The sequence below is a fragment of the Cloeon dipterum genome, chromosome X, assembly GCF_949628265.1.
Source record: "Cloeon dipterum chromosome X, ieCloDipt1.1, whole genome shotgun sequence".
Taxonomy (NCBI): Eukaryota; Metazoa; Arthropoda; class Insecta; order Ephemeroptera; family Baetidae; genus Cloeon; species Cloeon dipterum.
The window spans coordinates 12,097,872-12,120,833 of NC_088790.1; the positions used below are offsets into that span (position 1 = coordinate 12,097,872).

Below are 22,962 nucleotides of genomic sequence, written 5' to 3' on the forward strand. Positions count from 1 at the left end.
ACATCAAGGGCTGTGGGGAGACAGCGTTTAATAGGAGTTTAAACTATAATTAAATACACGACTAGTTAGATAATAATCTAAGCTATTTACGTAGTTCCTATCAGTGTCAATACGTTTTGATGCAGGGTTTCAGTCTCTAAATGACAAAAGTCAAATAAAATTATCAAGTTTAATTTTCCAATAAAATGATTTTTATTATTATTTAACCCACAATTTGTTCAGAGATATTAACAAGTTACATGCAGTTATATAATATTTATCAATCAAACAATATATTGTAAAAAATTGAATTTAAAAAATACTACATAATATTCTTTGCTATCACGTTAATAAAAGGCGTTCACCGCAGTTTTGCGTTATTTGCCAAACCGATTCTCTGCAAAGTGGTTGCTAACTCAAAATAAACATTTGGATCTTCCACGGTGCTTGGAATCTGCAAATTCAAACGTTAGATTTCAAACTTTTTAAATGGAAATCTTACCTTGGTAAGTTTTGATGAGGCCAACTGGGCTATCGAATTGCGAGGAATTTTGCCTGAGCGAGTCCGGGGAATGGCCTGCACCGCCACGGCCTTGTTGAATGCAGCAATCGGGCCGATCATCTCTCTCACGAGTTGGAAAAGCTCTTGGTTTAGGCCTTCTTCTGATGAACAATTTCCTGCAACGCCAAGAATAGGGTTTTAGCTCAATCCACATAATTGGCTGGCTGTATGAATTACCTGGCGCCATTACATAGAGGCAAAGAGGAGTTTGACCCTTAGTGGGGTCTGGAACGCCGACCACCGCAGCATCCACCACGCAGGAGTGGGTCATCACCACGTCCTCGATAGCGTTCGTCGACAGCCGGTGTCCAGCCACGTTGATAATGTCGTCATCCCTCGCCGTGACGTACACGTAGCCGTCTTCGTCAATGTAACCGGCGTCCATTGTGTCATAGAAACCCTTAAGAAAACGATTGTGATTTATAGTAAAAAGGTTCGCTTACTACAAGTGTACCTCGTATTTGCCAAAGTAGGTAGTCTTGAACCTGCCATTAGCCTCGTACAGGGTGCTCATCACACCTGGCGGCAAAGGCAGCTTACAAGCGATCCTTCCCAGTTCTCCACGGTCAGCTTCGCTCCCATCCTCCCTCAAAACGCGAACTGTAATAACATTTTAAGAATACTAAAAAGGAAAAATGCACGCAGGTTATTTGTCAAATTTAAAATTAACAAATGGCTAAGCTCTGCGTGAACTAATTCAGGATGGATAGCTATTAGTAAAAATTTGAAAGGATAAAATAAAGTAGCATGTTCTCTTTCTTTACAGCGGCTCATTACTCAGCGGTGAAAAAGCCCAAACGTTTTTGACGATTCCCTTTCCAGAATTCTCTGCAGCTAATATTGTTATAAATTTCATTTTAGAAGTAAAGTACTGATGACGAAGCCTGCAATGCCAAAACAGACGCTGCACAATACGAGAGTGGGGTGTCGTATTTAATTTTGTCCTCTACAAAATTCACTATTAGCTAACCATTTTGAATTAATCCACGCAAAGCTTAGCCAGTTGATATTATTAAATTTTAATATATATTATATAATTTAAATATTAGTTTTAGATAAACCAATTTAATGTACCATCAAAACCTGCAAATGGCATTCCAGTGCTGAATTCTGGGGGTTTCAAGGAATGGCCCAAACCAACAGCAGTGGCCGTGATGGCGTGCCCAGTTTCTGTCTGCCACCAGTGGTTCAAAACTGGCACCTAAAAATGGCATTTTGTTGTAGAAATGTACTGGAGTGAATTGATCTGTTATGTTGCAAACCTTGAAAGCCTTTTCGGCCCATAGTCTGGTCCCAGAGTCACAATGCTCACCAGCGACAAACAAGTACTTGAGACTAAAATCATTTTTAAACTTAGACAAATTGTAAAAATATGAAATTTATAATAATTTTAGAAGATTGGATACAAAATGTTTTATCTTACGAGTTAACATTATGTTTTCTTCCAAGGACAATCCCAGCATCCTCTCGTTTAATAATACGAAGAGCTGTTGGCGCGGTAAAAAGGGCGCTGACTCTGTGCCGCTCAATCAGTCTGAATTTTAAAATTGAAATAATTAGCTGTAAATCAACAAAACATTACTACCTGAAGTACTGCCCTGCGTCTGGCGTCCTGTCTGGCTTTCCCTCGTACATGAGAGATGTGTTTCCGTTTATCAGCGGTGCGTAGCAGCTGTAGGAGTGTCCCACGACCCAACCCATATCAGACGCGGCCCACCACACTTCGTCTGATCCCATGCCGTAGATTGTTCTCATTGTCCAGCCGAGGACAGCGGCGTGGCCACCTGATGGGCGAAGAACACCCTGAAAATCAGAATACCGAATTTGAATAATGATAATCATGAATTGCTATTTGATTTTCACTGTGACCTGTGACTGTCTATTTAAATCAAATTTTTGCTAAAATCGCTGTGAAAGAAATTAGGACTAAAACAAGCATTTATAATTAATTTTTGCCTTTCATATGAAATCCCTATAACGTTTTGACTAACCATACATAAAAATTGTATCAAATATTTCATGTAGTTGAATATTGTTAAAAATTTCTAACTCTCGATAGTTTCAAACCTTTAAAGGTAAAAAATCTTCTGACCTCTTAAACTTTACAAAACTGCCTCTTCAATAAATTTAATTTAATTAATTAATATTTATTACGGTAGCACACAATAATGTTTTTACAAATCATACCTTGGGATGTGCCGTAGTGCCTGAAGTGTAGAGAATGTACAAGGGATGCGAGGACTCAACAGGCAGGCAAGGCGCTGGCTCAGCCCTGGCGAGGGCGGCCTCCCAGGCCACGATTCTGACTCCCGGGGGCAGCAGGGCGGTTGGTGTAGTGGGGCAGAGCACTCCTGGCCGCTGGTACAGCAGGCAGGTGAGCCCCTCGCCCGGCGGCGGCTCCAGCAGCGAGGAGCGGCACATTGCCAGTGCCTGGTGCAGGATGGCCCTGTATGGCACCACCCTGGATGGCTCCACACCGCAGTTTGCCAGGATCACAACCTTTGGCCGACAGTGCTCCAGACGCGCGCACAGCTCCCTCGCCGCAAACCCTGAAGTAGAATTAATTAAAAACATTGACTAACGTATCTTTTGGTTTTTATTTGCAGGCAACTCAATAAAAATAAGACATTTATTGAAGTGGGATGGTCTGATATAAATTATTTTACATTTTATAATTTGATCTGACAAGGAATAGCCAAGAATTCACTCCTATAAATAGGGATGTATTTATATCTTTAAAAATTAATAATTTTTGGGGTAGTAATTTATTGATTACTTAAGTCCTAAAAACAGTATGCACCGCAGGTACATTTTAAAGTGGACTCCATGCTTTTAATTTATGATAAAAGAGTAAAGAGTCTACACAGAAACCAAAATATACCAAGATGAACCCCAAATCCAAAAGTTATCAAGAAAATCAGCGCAGAAAAATGTGTGATTATAAAAAAGCAAAGAACATCATATTTTACTTTTATCAATTTTCGAAAATAGTTCGGAAAAAACAATTTAAATATTAGGTATGTTTCAGTGAAATTGTAGCAAAATCGTCATAAGATTTACCTTGCAATCAATTGTTGATTTGCCCTGAAAACCTGCAGGTGTTTTGTGCATTTTCTTTACTTTTCTGATGTGAGAGATCACAGAGAAAAGCTTTTTGGTTCATTATTTAAAAACAAATAATTCTCTTTCAGTCATGGTAAAATAACATTACAACTAGAAAACGGGAAATCAAGTCAGCAGTTACATGCTTAGCGATTAAAATATTATCCTACCTCCAAAAACAACTGAGTGGATAGCTCCGATTCTGGCGGAAGCCAGCATAGCAATAATCGCTTCTGGGATCATTGGCATGTAAATGAGAACTCGGTCCCCTTTGACAACGTCAAGGTTGAGCAAGGCTCCAGCAAGAAGACTGACCTGAGAAATCGAATTTGATTTAATTTTGTAACGGAATAAAACTGAACAACTAACCTGCTGCTGCAGCTCTCTGTAGGTGACATGTCGCAGTGAGTTAGTGACTGGACTGTCGTGGATCAGGGCGACTTTATCGCCCCTGCCTGCCAGGACGTGTCGGTCGACGGCGTTGTAACAAACGTTTAACTCTCCACCAGAAAACCTGAGCGGCAAATTAACATTATTTGTTACAATCAGTTTATTAAAAGTTTGAACATATATACCAGTGGGTAAAGGGCACCTTTGAGTTGTCCAAAACTTTGTCCCAGGGCTTGTTCCAGTAAATTTCGCTGGCCACCTGCGCCCAAAACTTTTCTGGCTCTTGAAGGCTTCGTCGCATCACCTCCTTGTACAAATCCAACTGGCCTTTGGATGAGTTGGCCGGCTTGTTGGCCAGACGCTTTTCTCTGGCCTCAATAATGTCCTCGTCATCAGAGGGAATGTCTTTAATTATTGGGATTTAAAAAATCAAATACAATTTCGGCAAGGAATTCAGCAAAATTTACATTAATATTGTCAAAATTTGTATCACAATCTGAAATTTACCAATTTCAAAATCTTTAAAAGACATTTATAATCAGAATTATCATTGTGTTAATAATTGCAAGTTCAAATTAGCAGAGAAAAAATAATATTTAAATTGTTTCCCTCTCACCGGCTTCTTCAGGATTTTCAGGTGGCACTCCCCAGGAGGCACTTCGTCGTAGTTGGAAATTTTGGTCCACCTGCTCAACCCCTTCACCCTGCTGCAAAACTACTCCGTCGGACATGCTGAGCGCTTAATAAAATGACCCTGCTGCAATGAACCAGTATTAACAGTGTCCGCTGGCAGCTCGGACGCTCGCTTATTTGAATAAAAATTTTCCCACAGGACTTGTGTTTAGAGTTCAATGCATTTGAAGCCCCACCAGTCATCAAAATTCATTGCAAATTCAGCGAACACCGCTGAACAGTTCGTTAGAATAATTTTCGACTGTCATTGCGAAAAAAAAATAATTCGAGGTCTTTATGTTTGCAGAGAGAACTCGTGGCATATTTAACAATTGATTCGGTTTTTATTACAAATATAAAACGACCAGTACAAGCTGCCGTTGATAAAAGTTACAAAAAATCATATTAAAATTTTGTTCGTTCCTTGAGCGTTGCATTAACTTCCGCCTTGTAAAGAAATCTCAAAAACAATCAGTGCGCCTATCTTCTGAACACTATAAAAGGTTACACCTATTGGTGCGACCTTTAGACTTCAGCAGAAATCACATGCCAGAACGAAAAATCGGACAACATGTCCAAAGTTTAAAATATTCACGCTGCACATCATTCTCGTCGGCTCTTTTTGGATTGCTTCGGCTGCTCCTGAGGCACGTGTGTTGGCGTTTCGCCCATCGAGCCAACCAGTTCCCGGACAAACCGGAAGCGGGACAGGAACAACTTCCAGACCAAGTACCAACCTGAGTGAGGGACATACAAGAAGTATATTCGCCTTTTTAAGACTAGGTAATCTGCTACCATGCACACAACGTTGAGTAAAAAGCCCCAAATAAGTTTTATTGGTAAAATTTGTAGCTTAATTATATAAAGGGATGAATTGATTCTTATCATATCAAAATTTAGATATTCAGTATTATATGAAACTTTGAATTTAATATAATTATAAAAAATGCATTTAATTTTGCAAAATGGCAATATTAAAATGGTATACATATTACATAAATTATGACTGAAAAATCTAAATATCTTCATAAATATTCTTTTATAACAATAGGGAAATTTTTCAGATTTCAGAAATAAAAATAAAAATTTATACATATGATATGTACATATTATTTTACACGCAATAATATTTGAATGATAATAATGGTTTAATATTAAGTATCATACATAAGTCCGTAAGCGCAGTAATACAAGGCGTGAGTCATGATTTCGTCGATCTAGTCATGATTCTGCTTATAGTTTGGGTGCGGAAAATTCCCAAAATTAGAATGTAATAAAACTGACCTAGAAGGGCGACCAGCAAGACGACAGCGAGGGGCAACACCAGGATCAGAAGACCCCTGGCTACACCCAGGACAGCATCCATGACCTGGGGAATATCTTTTACTAAGGAAAACGCAGCATTGCACACTGAAATCCCAGCAGACGCGGCCGTTGTGGGCCTCCCAAGGCCAAGGATTCAGTGTGCTCTTTTCCTTCACTTGTCTTGCCCAGCTGGAGCTACGACCAGCTGATCGCAGCTAGCAGCACAAGAAGGCAACGAGTTCAGGCCTGTATGCGGGATCTGCTTGCGCGCTCCTTTCCTATTTCTCTCACTGCATAAGTTTGAAATTGACCAATTAGAGGGCAATCTTTTAGACATGTGATTATCATTGGTCCATTGCGTATGGTTGCGAACTAAAAACATTATAAAAGTGACAAAGTGTATTGCTGTAATGCTGGGCTGACTAGTAAAATTTATTTTGAGATCGTTCTTGCTCTTGCAAAATTTTTAAGCTCTGCAAAAATTGTTCCCGTCTTTTTGGATTATATTTTTATTGATGATCAAGAGATTGCACGTCCATCACAAGCTTAGCTCCTGTGCGAACACCTGCTCACGTCGCCCATAATTTCAATCATTTGATAACAAACAATGACGTATTAAAGTAAACAATAAAGGTTTGGGTGGGGAAAAAGCAGTGGAAGTGGCAGTCACTGGCCCATGTCTGGGCTTTTAAATGTTTGTCTTTTTACAGACGTAGTTTGGTCGTCAGTGATATCGCCTGGAGGATCTGTATAAGAATAAGTAAGTCTGAAGTTGGGAGTGTTTTGGTGGTCAAGAAGTTGGAAGGTGTTATATCATATACACATATAATGCTATTTTTACATAATAAACTTGTTTTGTTTTATCCAAAATTTTAAATTGTTTATGCGTCTGCACTTTTTTATATTTTCCTTGAATTGATTTTAGTTTTGCTTTTTTTAGCTCTAAAGCTAAAAAGTCACGTAACGTGTGTGCGTTTAAAGGCAATAAAGAGTATGATACCAATGAAGTTTGGCTTATCGTGTTTGGGAAATAGAGGCCTGTGTGGTTTGCTTTTTCGCGAACCAGAACCAACCAAACCTAAAAAAAATTAACCAATCCAAACCAAACCCACTTAGCCTAACTTTGAAACTGTCCAAACCAAACCACACGGCAATGTTTTAAAACCATAACCAACCGTGGTTTAATCCAATAATTGGTTTATGGATTAACCATAATTAATTGGTTGGTTTTCACTATATATATATATTGAAAGCTTCAAAAATATATGTTTTTAAATTTGAAATATAGAAATTATGCTTAAAAGTTTTCCTATGAAAAAAAAAATTAGAAGAAAATTGCATAGTGATGGAAATTTTATTTTTAAGAAGTTTTTTATCTTATAAAATGAAAAAGAATTTTTCTTTTTTCGTAATTTTTGCAACTCTCGGGTTCTAACCATCAGAATTTCCAAAAAAAACTACCACCATTGATCTCCCCTGACCAGCTGAAAAGAAGGGACAGATTGCAACAGGGTGATAATTTGGAAGGAATTTCAGATAACTTCAAGTATTTATAAGCCCAGAGGAAGCATAATAAAATTGTAGCAATCACGTTGAAAGCGGATGGGGTAAGCATACCCCCTAAACACTTTGGCTATTTAGTGCAAGTCGAGATGAGTCTAAAGGTGGGTAGTTGTTGAAATTCTGATTGTTAGAACTCGAGAATTAGAGGTGCAAAAAAAGCCTAAAAGTCGATATTTTTTAATTGAATTTCAAAATATAAAAAAAATTCAAAAACGGATTTTTGTCAATTTGTGGTAGAATATATTTTCCGGTGGGTTGTAGGTGAAATTGTTTTGTTGCTTTATTATTAGCATAAATTTTGCGGTTGGCGGTTTACAGAGGTAAAACCGAAACTAACCAAACCAAACCATCTCTTTGATTTAAAAACCAAAACCACGGCGCCATCTTGTTTTTAGGGAATTATAAAACCAAACCGCGGTTTGGTTTGGTTTGGTTTGGTTAAAACCGCTTCTCCGAAAACCAAACTGACCTCTATTGGGAAACACTGCGGCTTATTTTACGATATGTGCATCATACACTGCAATTTTTAGATAAAACTGCACCCCTTCTTTTTTCGATGTTACGCAACAGGTTTTGCTCAATCTTTGTGTGAGGGAATCAATTTGACAAATTGCTAAATTGATTTACAAAAAAACCACAAATTGAAAAACATTACATTTTTATTTTATTATAAATCTTAATAATTAATTTTGCTTCTAAGGCGGGCTTTGTATATTAAACCAATCTTCAAAATTTCCGTTATCGTAGCACAAAATCGAAATTTTTAATGAAATCAAACATTCATAGATTTAAAAATCTGCTCTTCATCGTTAAAACTATAAAAAAATTAATTTAAGTTTTATAGATGAATTATATGTGTATTACATAATCATGCAAGTTCATCCCTGTCTGCAACATATCGTGAAAATTATGTCACTATAAATCTGCTCTCTTTATTTGCAGAGCAATATGGTGATCGTTTGGGAGGCAGTTGGAGCGACGATTTTGCCAAACATCGGAGGCTGGCTGAGTACGCCCCTAACCATTAAATCCGTCAAAGGCTGGTACAAGGTCAGCAAATATTTAACTTCACTCTCTGTAATCAAGAGCATCCGTTCCAGGAAATTGTGGTGTGAAATCGCCTCTCTTTTCTTTTAAATTTAATTGGAATAATTATCTCATGGCCAAAATTGTAAATGCACTATATTTCAGACTCTGGCTAGACCTTCATGGACTCCACCTGATTACGTTTTTGGCCCAGTTTGGACCTGTCTTTACACTGGCATGGGATTCGCGTCATACCTGGTCTGGAGGGATGGCGGTGGATTTTCAGGAGAAGCCAGGACTGCCTTGACGCTCTACGGTGCTCAGCTGGCTATCAACTGGGCTTGGTCCCCCATCTTCTTCGGCCTGCACAAAATCGGAGCAGTAAGCAGCTTTCAATTGAATATTGAGGCTTATTTTTCAGCACTCTTCTCTAGTTTGAAAAAAAATCGTCCAAGCATTGTCCCTTATACTTTACTTTGATGTAAGTGTGGCTATCGGAGTGTCAAAATTTGCAGGCCCTGGCAAACATTGTGCTGATGTGGGGAACGGCAGGGGCAGCCACATTGGCCATGTCCAGGATCAACCAGACCGCCGGTCTGCTCATGGTGCCATACATGTTGTGGCTGTCGTTAGCTACTGCACTCAACTACTCTATCTGGCGCAACACCCCCGCCGACCACGACAAAGAACTGTAAAAGCGGATCTTTGGCTACATCATAGAATACCAAATTAAATACTATATTTTTCTGGCGATAAAAAGCACGCACAATAAAATTGTGACTTTTAATGTTTTGAATTATTTAAATTAATAAAAAAATTTCGAGAAAGAAAAGGAGTTTGAAAATTTAAATTATATAGAGTCAGGAGTTTAAGATCTACATATTATTTGCCACTTTGACTGAGCATAACAAAAATTCGATCACTTTTGAGCTACACCTTAATCCATAAGCATCTTACAAGTAGTGTTCTAACCGTTTAGATACTTTTTTTATGCTAGATAATTACCTAAAGAGGTTTTTAATATATAGTTTCTTGTCTTTTATTACCTTAAATATCACTAATAATAGAATGAAAGTTTTTTTTAAATTTCACAAATAATTAAATCTTAAGCTTCACTTTGATAATAGCATATTATTTTTGTATATTTTGATTGCTTGATCAGTTGTCAGTTTATGTAGACCTTATAATGGGTAAGGATAGCCACTATGTAACTAATTTTTGGTTAGAGATTGGTAAAACTTATCAATGAAACCTTTTAAAACGTCTTCGTATTTTTACATTATGGAAATATTGAGAAACACCTTGAAAAATGATATTATGATAAGTATAATTTAAGGTGCATGATCCACACATCATTTGCTATCAATAGTAAAATCTATTTTCAGGGGCTCATAATTGCGGTCTCACTGTGGGGGACAGCAGGGGCGGCGGCGCTGGCCATGAGTAGAGTCAACCAGACAGCAGGGCTCTTGATGGTTCCCTACATGATGTGGCTGACGTTGGCCAACACCATCAGTTTCTATCTTTGGCGAAACAACCCTCCCCGCAAAGACAAGAAGAAAGAATAAGTCATGTCACGTTAAATTTTAATGTAGTTAGCTAGAAAATGGGACAAATGGTGATTTTTCTTATTTATATTAAGAGGTTGAAGGTTGTTAGTTAGATTTTCAGAATAAAGAATATCTCTGCAATATCATTGATTTTTTTAATCCGTATTTTGTTGTAAATACTATGCAAACATCCAATCAGGTAGTAATTGCGTATAAAAAGGGTCATCAAGGGCTGAGGAAGTGGGGCAGTGGGTTTCCAGGTCGCTCGGTGAGTACCTCGACGCCGTCGTCAGTGACCAATAGGGTGTGCTCAAACTGGGCGGACAACATGCCGTCAATAGTGACAGCTGTCCAGTTGTCGGGCCACATTTCGTCGCGCCATGAGCCTTCCGAGATCATCGGTTCAATGGTGAAACAGTGGCCGGGTTTCATAATGCCGATTGCTTTGTTTTCTGAGAGGTGAAAGAAAATATCAGAAAAACATAAACATCAATAAGTTTGACAAAGGAATATTGACATTTAAATGGTTTTGTAAATAAATTTTTGTAAGGTGCAACAGATTAGAGAAAGTGGCTAGTCGCAGTGCATCAAAATTCCACCTTTCCTTCTTCAAAGTAAAAAATTTGGAAAAATGTAAATTTTGAAATGTTCATTTAATTAAGCGGAATTGATATTCAAGGCAGGGGTTTCCTAACTCAATATTGTGAGAATGTTTGTATTCCTTACTTGCATAATGAGGAACACTTGGTGCTGTGTGGAAGAGTTGATTGATGCCGTGTCCGCAGTAGCTTCGCACCACAGAAAAGTTGTTGGCCTGAGCATGCTTCTGGATCACATTTCCTATTTCTCTGTACTTTTCACCAGGCTTGACTGAAATAAATCAATATGAACACCTGTACTTCTACCTAAATATTACAGATTTAATGAGACAACTAGAGAAATAGAGAACACACAAATTACTTTTCCATTTTAACTTGTAGCCAAATTTTTTCCGTATTTTCAAATGGGTCATCACCAGCACATACTAACAAAGAAGCCAAACAAAATTTGATTGCAAATTATTATTTTTAAAAATTGCCCATGAGGGTGACTAAAACGAGGCATTAAGACCACAAAGAAGCTGACTAAAACCAAACAGGCATTTCTAAACTAAAAGCCTAAAAAATAACCAAATGGCATGGCACTTATGACATATTCATCACGCGACTAAATCCAAGTGTTTTGATATTGATGCAACAAAAATTTACTCACCAGCATCCATGGATTTCTTTAAACACTCCCAGGTGACATTGACGAGTTTCTTGGCTGAGTCGCTCACGTTTCCGATGAAAAAGGTCTCATTTAAGTCTCCGTGGAAGCCACGATGATACACTGTGACGTCGACTGAAAAAAATAATAATCAATATCCATTCATAGACTATTTTTTGCACATTTCTAACTACTTACCATTGCAAATGTCACCTTCCTGCAGAGGTCGGTGGTCTGGGATGCCATGGCAAATAACTTCATTGATGGATGTGCAGCAGGACTTGGGGAATTGGTAGTAGTTAAGTGGTGATGGGTAGCAATTCCTCTCGATGCACGCCTCATGCACAACCCTGTCAACCTCGTCCGTGGTCACTCCAATGTCCAGCGTTTTAGCTGCCTCGTCCAGCACTTCTCGGCCCAACTGAACAAATGGGGCAAATTTTTAACAATTGATGATATGATCTTAGCTATCTACCAACACAAAAATCAGCTTTTAAATTTTCATTTGAACTCATTAATAGAAAACTGACTTTATCTTGTCACCTAAAGTGCCACCTCAATTTTAAGCGGCAACCTATGAGGTATTGAGGCGGCACACCAGGTGATAAGCCTAAAACTCAGACACATCTATTGAGCAATGAGCTAAAAAGTTTTTTTTATCTTTTAACTTATTTTGAAAAAAAAAATGAAAATTTAAATTGGCCAAAGTCTTAATTAATACAAAAAACTACATCACTCTTTTTTCCATAAATTATATGAATTTTAAACTAACTGAAATTTGCTAGCACAATTAAACACACCTTGCAGGCAACCCTCATTTCCTCGATCTCTTCGTCACTCAGCACTTTGATTTGGTGGCTGTTTTTCTCCTTCTGTTCTGACACAGGAATGCCTTTAAAGTGGTCAGCATAGTCTGGCCGAGGGATATGAGCTGGAACAGTCCTGGTACCAGACAGCTGGTATGGGCGTAGCTTGCCTGCGGCACAAAATAATATTTTCAGCATACGATTTTGGAACAAGTAAGAGCAATTTTTAACATAAAATAAATATGTTAATTTACCAGAAAATTTGAAAAAAGGCCAAGGGGTGAAAGGATCACTCGAATCTTGCGAGGCACTACTGCTTTCATCTTTCCCTTCTGTAAAAAACGTGTGTGAAGTTAAATCCAAGTTTTTGCGACTTTGAGTGGCGTCTTACGGACAAGCTTGTGTAGGACTTTGTGCGTTTTCCAGTTGCTCTTGAAACAGTCCTAATAACAGAAGTGGAAGCGTTAGAGCGAAATCAGCTTTCGGTGCGTTTCGATTTCGAACCTGTGTGCAGAAATATGAGCCGTTGATTCCCAACTTGACGCAGGTTGGACACTGCAGTTTGGACTCCGCCTTGCATCCAGGCGATTCACAAATTCTCGTTTCAGACATCTCGAGCTGAAGAGAGCACTTTTCTACTCTAAAACAATGTTTATGTATGATGTAATCTTCGTAAGTTTATCTAGCGGCCGTCGTGGGAGAGCTAACCACTCGCCACTCTAATTCCGGAATTTTTGGACGGACCAGCGAGATGCTCGGCACTTTTAGCACAACGGATTTGACGGAACTCACTGAAGCAAAATGCCGAAACTTTGGTTTTTGGGGTTTTTTGGTCAAACCGCAAACTAAGTCAAACACATGTGTCGAGTAATTTAAGGTGCAATACATAAGCCACGGCTTGCAACTACCGGTAAAAAGGTTTTTTATCGGGATTTTTAAAATGATTTTGCTTCGAAAATGTCATTAAATATTTTAAGAATAAACACTTTTGATCAAGATGAAAAAATTTAATACTTATAAAGATTTGGTATTATTATTTTCACGTTTAAGGGAAAGGTGAATTTATGTTACTGAAACTGTACCGGTTCTGGTACCGGTATGTTTACGTCATTTTTGTCTGCTGGTTAAAAGGGGCGTGGGAAACCTGATTGAACACAGAAATTCAAATTGAGTTTGCCAGGTGGAAAGTATAGAAGTTGCATAGATCCGACATCCGAGCCCGAGCTTCTGGTTACATGATGGACTTTCAACATAGTGTGTCATTATGAGATTTTTCTTTTTTTTTTCTTGTGGTGTCCACAGTTAAAAATGATGCCCTGACGATCTCCAATCTCAGTTTAGCATAGGTTAAGCATTTTGATTATCTTAAGAATTCGCACCACAATAATTCCAGTGAAATTATGGAAAATATCGAAAATATGTTATTTTTAATTTACTTATGTTAATTAAAAATATTTTATGCATAGAGAATATTACAATTGTATAACGATTAACAATATTACGTTCATTTAAATGGCTACAAATCGAGTGAAGTGTAGGTCCATTTTACCCTTATTGCGCAGTTTTAAAGTACAAATTAGGTATACTTCATAAATATACCTTTATTCCAACTTTTCTATCGAGTTTCCGCGAGTTTCGATTTTCTGATTTAAATGAAGTTAAAAATCATCTCATATTATTCAAGTAAAAGTTATTATTTATAGATAATGAAGAAATGAGTTTTAAATAATACACAAGTCTGGTGAACGCAAAGGTAAATTTATTTGAAAATCTTTTAAATCTTATTGATGCTTTTCTCGTATTTCATCTAGTGTACTTAAGACCTAAAGACTTTTAAACTATCAATATAAAATTGAGAATAAAATCTATTTACTTATATTTATTTACTTTTGCTTAGTCAATAAATAAATATACCCTGCGAAAAATCTTCATTGTTTTAATATTAGGGTAACATTATTTCCCAATAACCATTATTGTTTTAATATTGGCGTCTAATGTTATATCAATGTGAAAATGTGACTTTTTTCAATATTGTTCTAATATTGGCACCAATATTGGCCGCTATCATTGCGTTATTATTAATTTCAAATGGAAATTAAATGATGTCCTAATTTCCGTAGAATATTGGTAATTAGGGGTTTTCTGAATGAGATACATAGTTTTATTTAATTATTTTATATTTTTATTATATCTAGACAAATTATTGTAACACTTGTAAGTCACACAAGAGTTATATAACTTATAAAAAATTATTTATACGTCATTTCACATAAAACAGTTTCTCTCTAGTCACAGCATTCTAGTTTTACAATGTACATTGAAGTGCACAGCAGGGATTGAGACAAAGTCGTTGGGTTTAAAGAGGGAAATACTTAAAATCAGCACTACATAATACATGTTGGCCACTTAGTCAAATCGTCGTCCTGTCGGGACACAGAGCGACGTCGACACTGGCATGAATAAGGGGTGGTCAGAAATTGATGAGGGACTTGTCATGTGTGCTGATGGCCTGAACTTTATATTATACAGAGCGGCTATTATTGTTTCCCATTTTTGTCACTGTCAATGCGGCCCGTCGGGCCGAACGATTCGACAAAATCAAAAGTGACACACTAATTAAAATTAATTTGGCATTTAATAATAACTGTCAGTTCTAGCATTGTTATTAACGAATTTTGAAAAATTTAAATGCAAAATTAATTTTAATTAGAGTGCCACTTTTGATTTTCTCAAATCGTTCGGCCCGACGGGCCGCATTGACAGTGACAAAAATGGGAAACAATAATGGCGGCTCTGTATAATATAAAGTTCAGGCCATTAGCACACATGACAAGTACCTCATCAATTTCTGACCGCCCTTTTTGGTGCCAGTGCTCATAAAAGTCATTAATATTTTTTAAGTCAAGGACCAAAGGTTCCAAAACGCCCAAATTAAAAAAAAATGCAGTGAAGTGGTAGCAATAAGGTTTTTTTTTATCAATTTTCACCAGTTTCTTGCAGGCCATGTTTTCACTTAAGTTTTCAATATTTTTCTAAATTGCTCATGCGACTAGAAAAATTGTCTGAGATAAATTTATTGAGAAATTGAGGCAAATGAAAATTTAAAAGGAAATATCTACTTGTAAATTTTGACCACTCCGACCTCTAATTTTATATAATATTAATACCTAGGAGGAAATGACAAAAGTCAATTTAATGCGCAATAAATTGGTAAAAATTGAGTTGCTCAAACAGCAATTAAAAACCAGTGGAGAAAAATACCGGGTGAATACAAATGCAATTCTGCACGAACGCATGACGCAAGGACATAAAATTAATTATTTTGAGTTCCAAAGTAGTTTGGTGTGGCGGTACGTGGGGCCACTTTCGTGGAAGGTGGATGTTCATGGAGCTAGGGTAGTTCTCGATCAGAAAAGACGATTAGGGCAGCAACATGAGGAGAAAGTCCACAAGGTAAACGGGTGCGGGTCGTGGATGTCCTTGGGCACTAGGTGGCGACGTGAAAAGTGGCCCGGCTCAAAGCCGACGAACTTCGCCATCTTCTTGTCCAGCCGCGCATTGTCCTTGTCCCTCTTCCAGCTCGTTCATCGTCTGCTCCACAGGGTCGAAGCCATCCTCGCCCGGCCTGTCAACGAAAAATTGCATCAAAATTCGATGTTGTATCAAAGTTACGGCTCGTTTTCTCACTGCGTGCAGCAGTAAAAATTTGTAACCGCGAATTGGAATGAAAACAAAGTAAAAAACGAATAATTCTCATTACCTGTAATATTTGCTGAACGGTGCGTGTGTTGATAACATCAAGGATCCTTACATGGGTGTATTTTAAACTCTTAAGAGCAGACAAACGACTCGCAGAACGAAGAACAAAACGAAAATTGCATGAAGCGTAGCCGCGTTAGCCGTTCAGTGTTTGTTTCTTGATGCGGTGATGGCGGACGGAGTAGCAGAGTGTGCGACTCATGGATGCGCACGCATTCACGCATGCGCACTGATATCATTGAATTAACATTGGTGTAATATTAAAACAAGCTTAAGATAATAACTTATTTACATTTGTTTTTCATTATTTTTTTAATATTAGCGCAACATTGTGTTGCAATCATTTTTTATTCATCATTTATTAACATTATTCCAATAATGCTTATGATTAAATTATCATTGGTATTATTGGCTAATGAAGATTTTTCGCAGGGTAGAGTACCAAAAGAAAAAAAGCAAGAAATGGCAAATGCAAAAACGATTCAATAATTTATTCTTACAAGGGAATTTTATCTAAATTGTTGAAAACTAAATTACATAAAAGATACGTCAGTCTGGGGGGGTGGGGGGGGGGTAACAGGCTTTGCTGATCTTTCCATTGCAAAAGTTTAAAAAAAGCACGAAGTGGGCAAACAAGGCTGCAAAAGGCTGCCTGTGTTTGCTATACATATTATAGGCTTGAGCTTGAGGCTCGAGTGTGTTGCTGGTTGCTGGCTAACAGAGCTGAAGATGAGTGGAGCGATGTGCGATGTGTGTCACGCGAACCAGCAGTAGAGATATAGAGAGAGTAAGTCTCTCCTTACCGCTGCACTCGCAAAAGTTAAAAGTGCGAGTGCAAGTGATAGCACTCGCTTTAATCTGAGCCTGGCGACTGGCTTTTAACAATAAGTTGTCTAACCAAGCCGTTGGCTCGCATTGTGGGAATCAGAGCGATGGTTGCATGGGGGCGCCGAGTGCGGTCTGATTTTCGCCTGCATTTCATTCTTCTCCTATATGTGACGTTCGGATTAGGGAGGATTGCGAAAAACTATTCCGACTCGCAACTATTCGCTGATTAGCGTGAAATAATTTCACGGGGTGATTGTGACATAGGGGCAGTGACATTGACATGAGTTAGTCATTTTCTGGACTGTGCTTCCTCCAATGAAGCCCATGTGCCCTTTAGATGTTATTGGGACGCGAGTTTTCGCGAGTTGTTTGCTATCGCTGGGAGCAGCCCATCTCAAAAGAGATAAATCCAACATAAAAAGTGGTCCCTTTTTGTCGGCACAGAAAAAGAGGATCATAGTTACCTAAAAATCAAAATTAACTACTACGTTCGCCATTTACTGGCTATAAATCTAAAATATTATAATATATAGATTCATCATAAAGTAAAAATGGCACTCCTATTTAAATTTGCTCCAAAATAATTTTTACAAAAAAAAAATACCAGTAATTTAACTCTCTTTGATCGATCTTTTATCTGCTCAAGCCACGAAACTAAAAATTTGCTAAAAAAAAGTTGGAAATATGTTTTAAGCCTGGTCGGTCCGTGGTCCGTGCCCTTAATTATAGTGTAAAATACACTACCGAAAACAAATTACGAAATTACTTTACTCTGCGTTGGAGTTTTCCATTATGGATGGCTGACTAGATGAGTGTTGAAAAAGAAAATCAAATTATGGTAGAGCCATTACGTAATTACTAAACTCATCATAAAGTTCTTTGCATTTCTTTCAATTTTTAAATTTTCGCCCAAGTCATCTCAGCTTACATCGTTGAAGGGAAGTTTCATTTTAATAATACTAAACGCCATACAAATAACCCGTTCTTCGAGAAATCGAGAGCATATCTGAAAAAAAATTGATTGGATTAATTTTGGCCCATTGATGATAGTAGAGCAAAAGACCCGCACATTATAATATCGTTCTATATTCTACTATTTACTTGATAATTAATAGCTATAAATATTTACTGTCATTACATAATTTGCATAAATTATCCCACTATGCAGAATTTGTTTTAATATAATATTATATTATAGTGGGATGACCAAAAACTGATTTACTTATTAAAACAACTCTTTTTCAATATGAATGTAATTATGAGAGTCAACATCCAATGACATTGATGAGGACTTTCATGAAATGAATTTTCTTGTCGACTTTTATTCATTGTCAATAAAACGCTGTATTCAGTTTGCAGCGTGCGGGGGATGATGGTGGCGCGTGGCCGGGGAAGCAAAGTGCAAGCACATGCGCCCCTGGGGCCCCGAGGGCTGAATGGAGGCGAGACGAAGGCGACCTGTTATACTCTCCAGTTTGGCACTGGCCGCCCGATCGCGAGCATGTGCCTGCCTGCTGAGTCGGCAGTCCGCGCCCATTGTTGCCAGCAACAATGAACTGCTGCGACCTGCTGCTGGCCGCGGTCGCCGCCGCCATCGTGGCCGCCGACAACTCCACGCCTGCCCCGGCCACAACCACAGCCCGCAACAACAGGTAGGGGTTAATTTTATTTCAGGATACATCCTAATGTTGGAGCCACCGACTTGAAAAAATACGCACAAAGTTGAGGAATTTTTTTAGAGCTTTAATTACTTCTGAATTAGGAAAAGGGTAGAGGATATTAGGAGATAAATTAAGTAATTTGTGCGATGGAAAAATTATAGATATGAAGCTAGTAGGGAAATTAATTAAAACACCAAGATAATTTCCGACGAGAATAAAATAATGAAGTATAAAAATTATCACTTAACTTGCTACACAGCAAAGCTGTTACGGACCTTCAGGCCTCGGATTAGTAGAACTTTACTAGCAACATACTTAACTACAGAGAGGATTCTGAACCACTGACCGTTAAAAGCGTTAAATTTGCACTTATGTAATGCATAGATTTTTCAGGAAAAGCACTGCTGCTCCAAGACCTGAGGGGCTGAAGCAGAACTTGCGAAGTATTTTGTTCTTAATTTGTACACTTTTAAGCGCTCATCCTGTTTGAAAACAACTTAGAATCCGCCTGAGTAAATTTTCTTAGGTTAATTTTCACATAATTTTTTATACTTTTGCTATTTTTATGCAGTTAAATTGTAAAACGAAGATCAAAAAATACAAAATGGAAAAAAATCTTTTGCTGCGTATTACATTCTTTTGTTACATGAACTTACATAACTTAAATCACAAAAGACTTTAAAAATTGGTTGCACATACGAACCTAAACAGATATATAATATCAATATTTAATATTTGATGCTTTCCGTCTCCGTGGAATGGATTTTTTGTTTAAATTGAAGCCAAAAAAATTACCCAAAAGGAAACTGATGGAATAAAAAATACTGTATTGACATAAAAAATTAAACTGTGTTCATTAGCAAAAAAATCTCTAGATGGAACGAGTAATTTATCCCAGATTATTGTTTGGCTAAAAATAGTATTTAATTAAAAAAAGGGGGATTAGATTTATTTGGATAGTAGCCATGCAACCTTGGATAGATTTTTCATCCCATCTGAGTATCTATTTTCCTATTTAATATCTTAAAATAGATTTTGGTATATTGAATGAACTAGATCCACTTTTTCACAAACTTGTGATTCACAAGCTGACTTGCTGCTGGGTGCGTGTGTTTTATTTAGCAACTGTTCGCGATTGCAATTACCCCATGATCGATCTGCGCAGTAAACTCTGCTAGATTATTTTCCATTGTTGTCTCGAAAATAGATTTCCTTTTTTGTTCATCAATATATGGAGAGAAAAGATCGTATTTTCGGCACCGCCGGGCAAGTATTCCCGTCTAGTGCTTTTCTATTGGTAAAAACTGCGCGGAAAGTCAATTTCCATCTGGATGAGGATTAGAAGTTGCGGCTGATCTGTGCGTGACGTTTTCATTCCGAATCCAATCCCACAAAACTCATAAACCCGTGTCCATTAAGGAAACGCCGTTAAACTCGAGCCTCAAGTAGACGAAGCGAGTGGGAAAAAATGACCTGACGTCTCTCAACATTAATCATTGGCCCGACGAGCCATAAAACAATTTTATTTCAGCTGTCCGAGAGCGGTCGGCGTCTAAAACCGCAACTCCATTTACCCTCAGCGGCGCAACACGGCTTTAAAGCAGCTATGCGTATGCAACCCGTACGGCCGCGACGCACTCGGCCCATAATATTACGTGTTTAAGACCTGAGCTAATTGAAGCTAGAAGAAGGGAATTAGTCGAAAGCGTTACAATAATGGTATATTTTTTTAACTGGAAACTTCTACTTTATTTTACGTTCTAGTTTTTCACGTATCTGCAGAGGAAAATTTAGGAGAAATTGTGTTGGATAAAAAGATGTGTTTATTTTCTTCGAAGGAAAGTAAACACGATACATCAATTTTCTTGTTTGTCAGAGCTTTTCAAAAAGAAACAGAGTCTTAGAAGCCAGAAGCAGGACACGAAATTCAGCTTTTGGTTCTTGCCTCAGCAGTCTTTTCACTCTTCCTGTTTCAACCAACAAACTATTTTTTTTTATCTGAAAGCTAGACGTATCACCAAGAGAGCTGAATATCATGTTTGGCTTTTGCAACCAGCTGAGTAGGTAGCATGCAAAACAACCTAAAAAAATTCCTTTGCTCTATTTTAGGAGCCAAATAAAGCTTATGTCTTGCGCCATTTCTTTGAAGTGGAAAATTAAATGAAAATGTTTTATGATCTGCTGTGCAAAACAGTTAGAATTTTATCTTGTTTTGAGAGCAAAAATTAGGAGATTTAGTCACATATAACGACTCAAATCGAAATCTACAAGTTTATAGATCATATCAAATTGTTTTGCTCAGCTCTCAGACGGTACAGGTGGCTCAATAATTATTGGGCTTTGAAATTGAGACAATCGCGATTTTTTTCTGGGCTTCCAATCTTCCAGCAATCGTCACGGGACGATGAGCACGAATCATGAAATTATTTTAAAAACCACTCTTGAAATCATCTAAAGTCGTTTAAAATTGCAAAATCCGTCTAAATATCACCTGGATAAGTTAAATGTACGATGAGAATTGTCTAGGTATGTTTTAAGTTTGGAAAAATTTCTAGTAATTAAAATTTTTAATGGAATTATATTAGCGGAAATAATTTTGATCAAATTTTAAGTTATTTTTTCATATATGTCCTACACATTAATTAGGAAACCAGTTGTGTAGGAAATTCCTGTAGAAGTATGGAAAAATAAATAACTTCCTATAGACACCGAGGAAACTGCAGTTTATTTCTGAAAAAAACTATAAGGAGTCTTTTTTGTTTTGTATTAGTGGAATGGAAAAAGAAGCTGAATATTTTTTAGCAATTGCACTCTCAGCCTGCTGTCTCGTACTTCTTGGGTGGCTTTATGCTGCAGCTTGGATCCTGGATAGACCGACGACGGGCGTCGCAAAGCAATCGCTGCTCGCAAAATTTACGAGCGGCTCGTAAAAGCGCATCAGCGCGCGGGAGCAAAATAAAACAGCAGTGCGCGCGCGATGATTTTATCGCCGTCTGTTTTCGATAATAAACGCGTGGCTATTACGAGAGCCGAATACAACGGGCCCAGGTGAATGGAATAGTGCGTTCAAAGCATACTTAAAAACAAAAAGGATGTAGTATAATTTGATACTCTGCGGACCAGTGATCAGCTAATGCGTTTATTGAAATGGCTCGACGCGATTGTTATAGACCTATTTATTGCCTTTGTATGCAGCAAAACCAATCAATAATACACTCGTATTTTTTGCCTGCCATTTCCGTATACCATTGTGATCGCACTCACTAACCAATTTGGCCACGATATGTTCTGATATTCGTATCAGTTGTATTCCAGAGGGGATATATAGTTCAATTTAGGGTGTAGAACGAAGTGGCTGAATATATCACATTCTATTGAGTAAATTAAATATTTCTGAAGGAAGATTCAAATAAATTCATCGTAATCCAATAATAAGAAATGAAGGGGAGGGGTGAAACAAAAGGAAAATTTGTAATTTGCAGCACAGAAAATGCGCAGCTTTTTTATCAATTAAACATTTTTGTCATCCGTATAGCTTTGTTCCTTTTATTTCCTGATTCTCGATTTTTTTAAAGAGGCTATAGACAGACTATTTTGCATTTCTTGTTTCAAAATTTTTCCATTTTATAACATTTTGAGCTGCAAAAACCCCAAACGAGTCGTGGTAGGAACTTTTAGAGCAATAGATTCCAAGACAAAACCATTTTTCGACAATTTTAATGCAGTCGGTAAAATGCTGATTCTTCTCTCTCCATTTTAAATGACGAATTTTTCACAAAATTAACCGCAAAACTAGAGCAAAAAGTGTCTTACATCCCTCTTATAGACGATGGTGTCACTTGTAAATAGCAATTCACTAAAAACTTACGCGCAAACATATCGACGCCGGCGGATCCTTTTATTTTGGGAATAGGAATTTAGCGTGGTGAAAAATGAGAATCAATGAGCAAAGTTTGCCAATCAATTGCGACGTACTCCAACCGAAAGAAAAGTAGTTTTCGGCCGGAAAAAAGCAGAAACGGCAGTGATAACAACAGAGTAAGTAGAAAGTGCGCAAGAAAAACAATCGACTTCTCAACTCCTTTGCCCCGGCGGAGGATGAATTTGACAACCACAAATTACTCACGTGCCGCTTGTTTCCCAGCTTCTTTTCTTTCCACAGCGTCCCGAGAGCACAAGGGCAGTAAATCAGAGCGAAATTAAAAGTTGCTTGTCGACGCCGGCGGAGGGCTCGAATCGGTCGATGTGCTTGCTCTTCAGACGCAGCTCTGACGGCCACTTTGTTTGATCGCAGCCTCTGTCAACCTGCATGCAGCCAGCACTCAACACACTCATAAAATTCGCAGAAAGCTTTTGTGCCGGCTTTTTACTTGAGCAAATGATGATTTACAAAAAATCCTTTGCCAGACATGCTTTTTATAGATGTCAATAATAAAGGCCAATGTGCCTTGATAGAGCTGAGTTTTTTTGTTTCCTGCATATATATATTCGAGGAAAAATAGGGGGGAACA

At 37.8% G+C, this 22,962-nt stretch overlaps 4 protein-coding genes and 1 long non-coding RNA gene across 6 annotated transcripts in view; 2 read left to right on the forward strand and 3 right to left on the reverse strand.

Moving 5' to 3' along the window:
- Positions 1-168: 168 nt before the first annotated feature.
- On the reverse strand, positions 169-5,311 carry LOC135945543 (acyl-CoA synthetase short-chain family member 3, mitochondrial). The gene is made up of 13 exons (XM_065493297.1): positions 4,650-5,311; positions 4,219-4,438; positions 4,013-4,157; positions 3,814-3,958; positions 2,729-3,090; positions 2,127-2,344; positions 1,965-2,075; positions 1,804-1,876; positions 1,616-1,742; positions 996-1,141; positions 719-941; positions 482-657; positions 169-433 (listed from the first exon to the last, which is right to left on the reverse strand). The coding sequence occupies exons 1-13, from the start codon at positions 4,762-4,764 to the stop codon at positions 341-343; spliced, it is 2,154 nt and encodes a 717-aa protein (XP_065349369.1). The 5' UTR covers positions 4,765-5,311; the 3' UTR covers positions 169-340.
- A 1,058-nt stretch (positions 5,312-6,369) lies between these two features.
- Positions 6,370-10,295, forward strand: Tspo (Translocator protein). 2 transcript variants are annotated; one of them, XM_065493299.1, is made up of 5 exons: positions 6,613-6,770; positions 8,516-8,623; positions 8,765-8,980; positions 9,115-9,290; positions 9,985-10,128. In XM_065493299.1, exons 2-5 carry the CDS (start codon positions 8,522-8,524, stop codon positions 9,992-9,994), a joined length of 504 nt encoding a protein of 167 aa, XP_065349371.1. In that variant the 5' UTR covers positions 6,613-6,770; positions 8,516-8,521; the 3' UTR covers positions 9,995-10,128. The 2 variants fall into 2 exon arrangements, with proteins under 2 accessions (XP_065349372.1, XP_065349371.1); XM_065493300.1 differs by lacking the exon at positions 9,115-9,290 and having other exon boundaries at positions 6,370-6,770; positions 9,985-10,295.
- On the reverse strand, positions 10,286-13,057 carry LOC135945544 (methionine aminopeptidase 1). Its single transcript, XM_065493298.1, has 8 exons — positions 12,708-13,057; positions 12,595-12,646; positions 12,458-12,535; positions 12,198-12,373; positions 11,596-11,818; positions 11,401-11,532; positions 10,876-11,019; positions 10,286-10,601 (listed from the first exon to the last, which is right to left on the reverse strand). The coding sequence occupies exons 1-8, from the start codon at positions 12,813-12,815 to the stop codon at positions 10,375-10,377; spliced, it is 1,140 nt and encodes a 379-aa protein (XP_065349370.1). The 5' UTR covers positions 12,816-13,057; the 3' UTR covers positions 10,286-10,374.
- Positions 13,058-14,935: 1,878 nt separating this feature from the next.
- On the reverse strand, positions 14,936-16,095 carry LOC135946442 (uncharacterized). Its single transcript, XR_010575514.1, has 2 exons — positions 15,964-16,095; positions 14,936-15,828 (listed from the first exon to the last, which is right to left on the reverse strand). It is a non-coding gene; the product is annotated as an uncharacterized LOC135946442 (long non-coding RNA).
- Positions 16,096-18,242: 2,147 nt separating this feature from the next.
- Positions 18,243-22,962, forward strand: part of LOC135946303 (glycine receptor subunit alpha-2-like) — a 127,851-nt gene continuing 123,131 nt past the window's right edge. Inside the window, exon 1 of the mRNA XM_065494476.1 lies at positions 18,243-18,442. Coding sequence (XP_065350548.1) covers positions 18,342-18,442 — 101 coding nt within the window. The 5' untranslated portion in view covers positions 18,243-18,341. The remainder of the gene's footprint in view (positions 18,443-22,962) is intronic.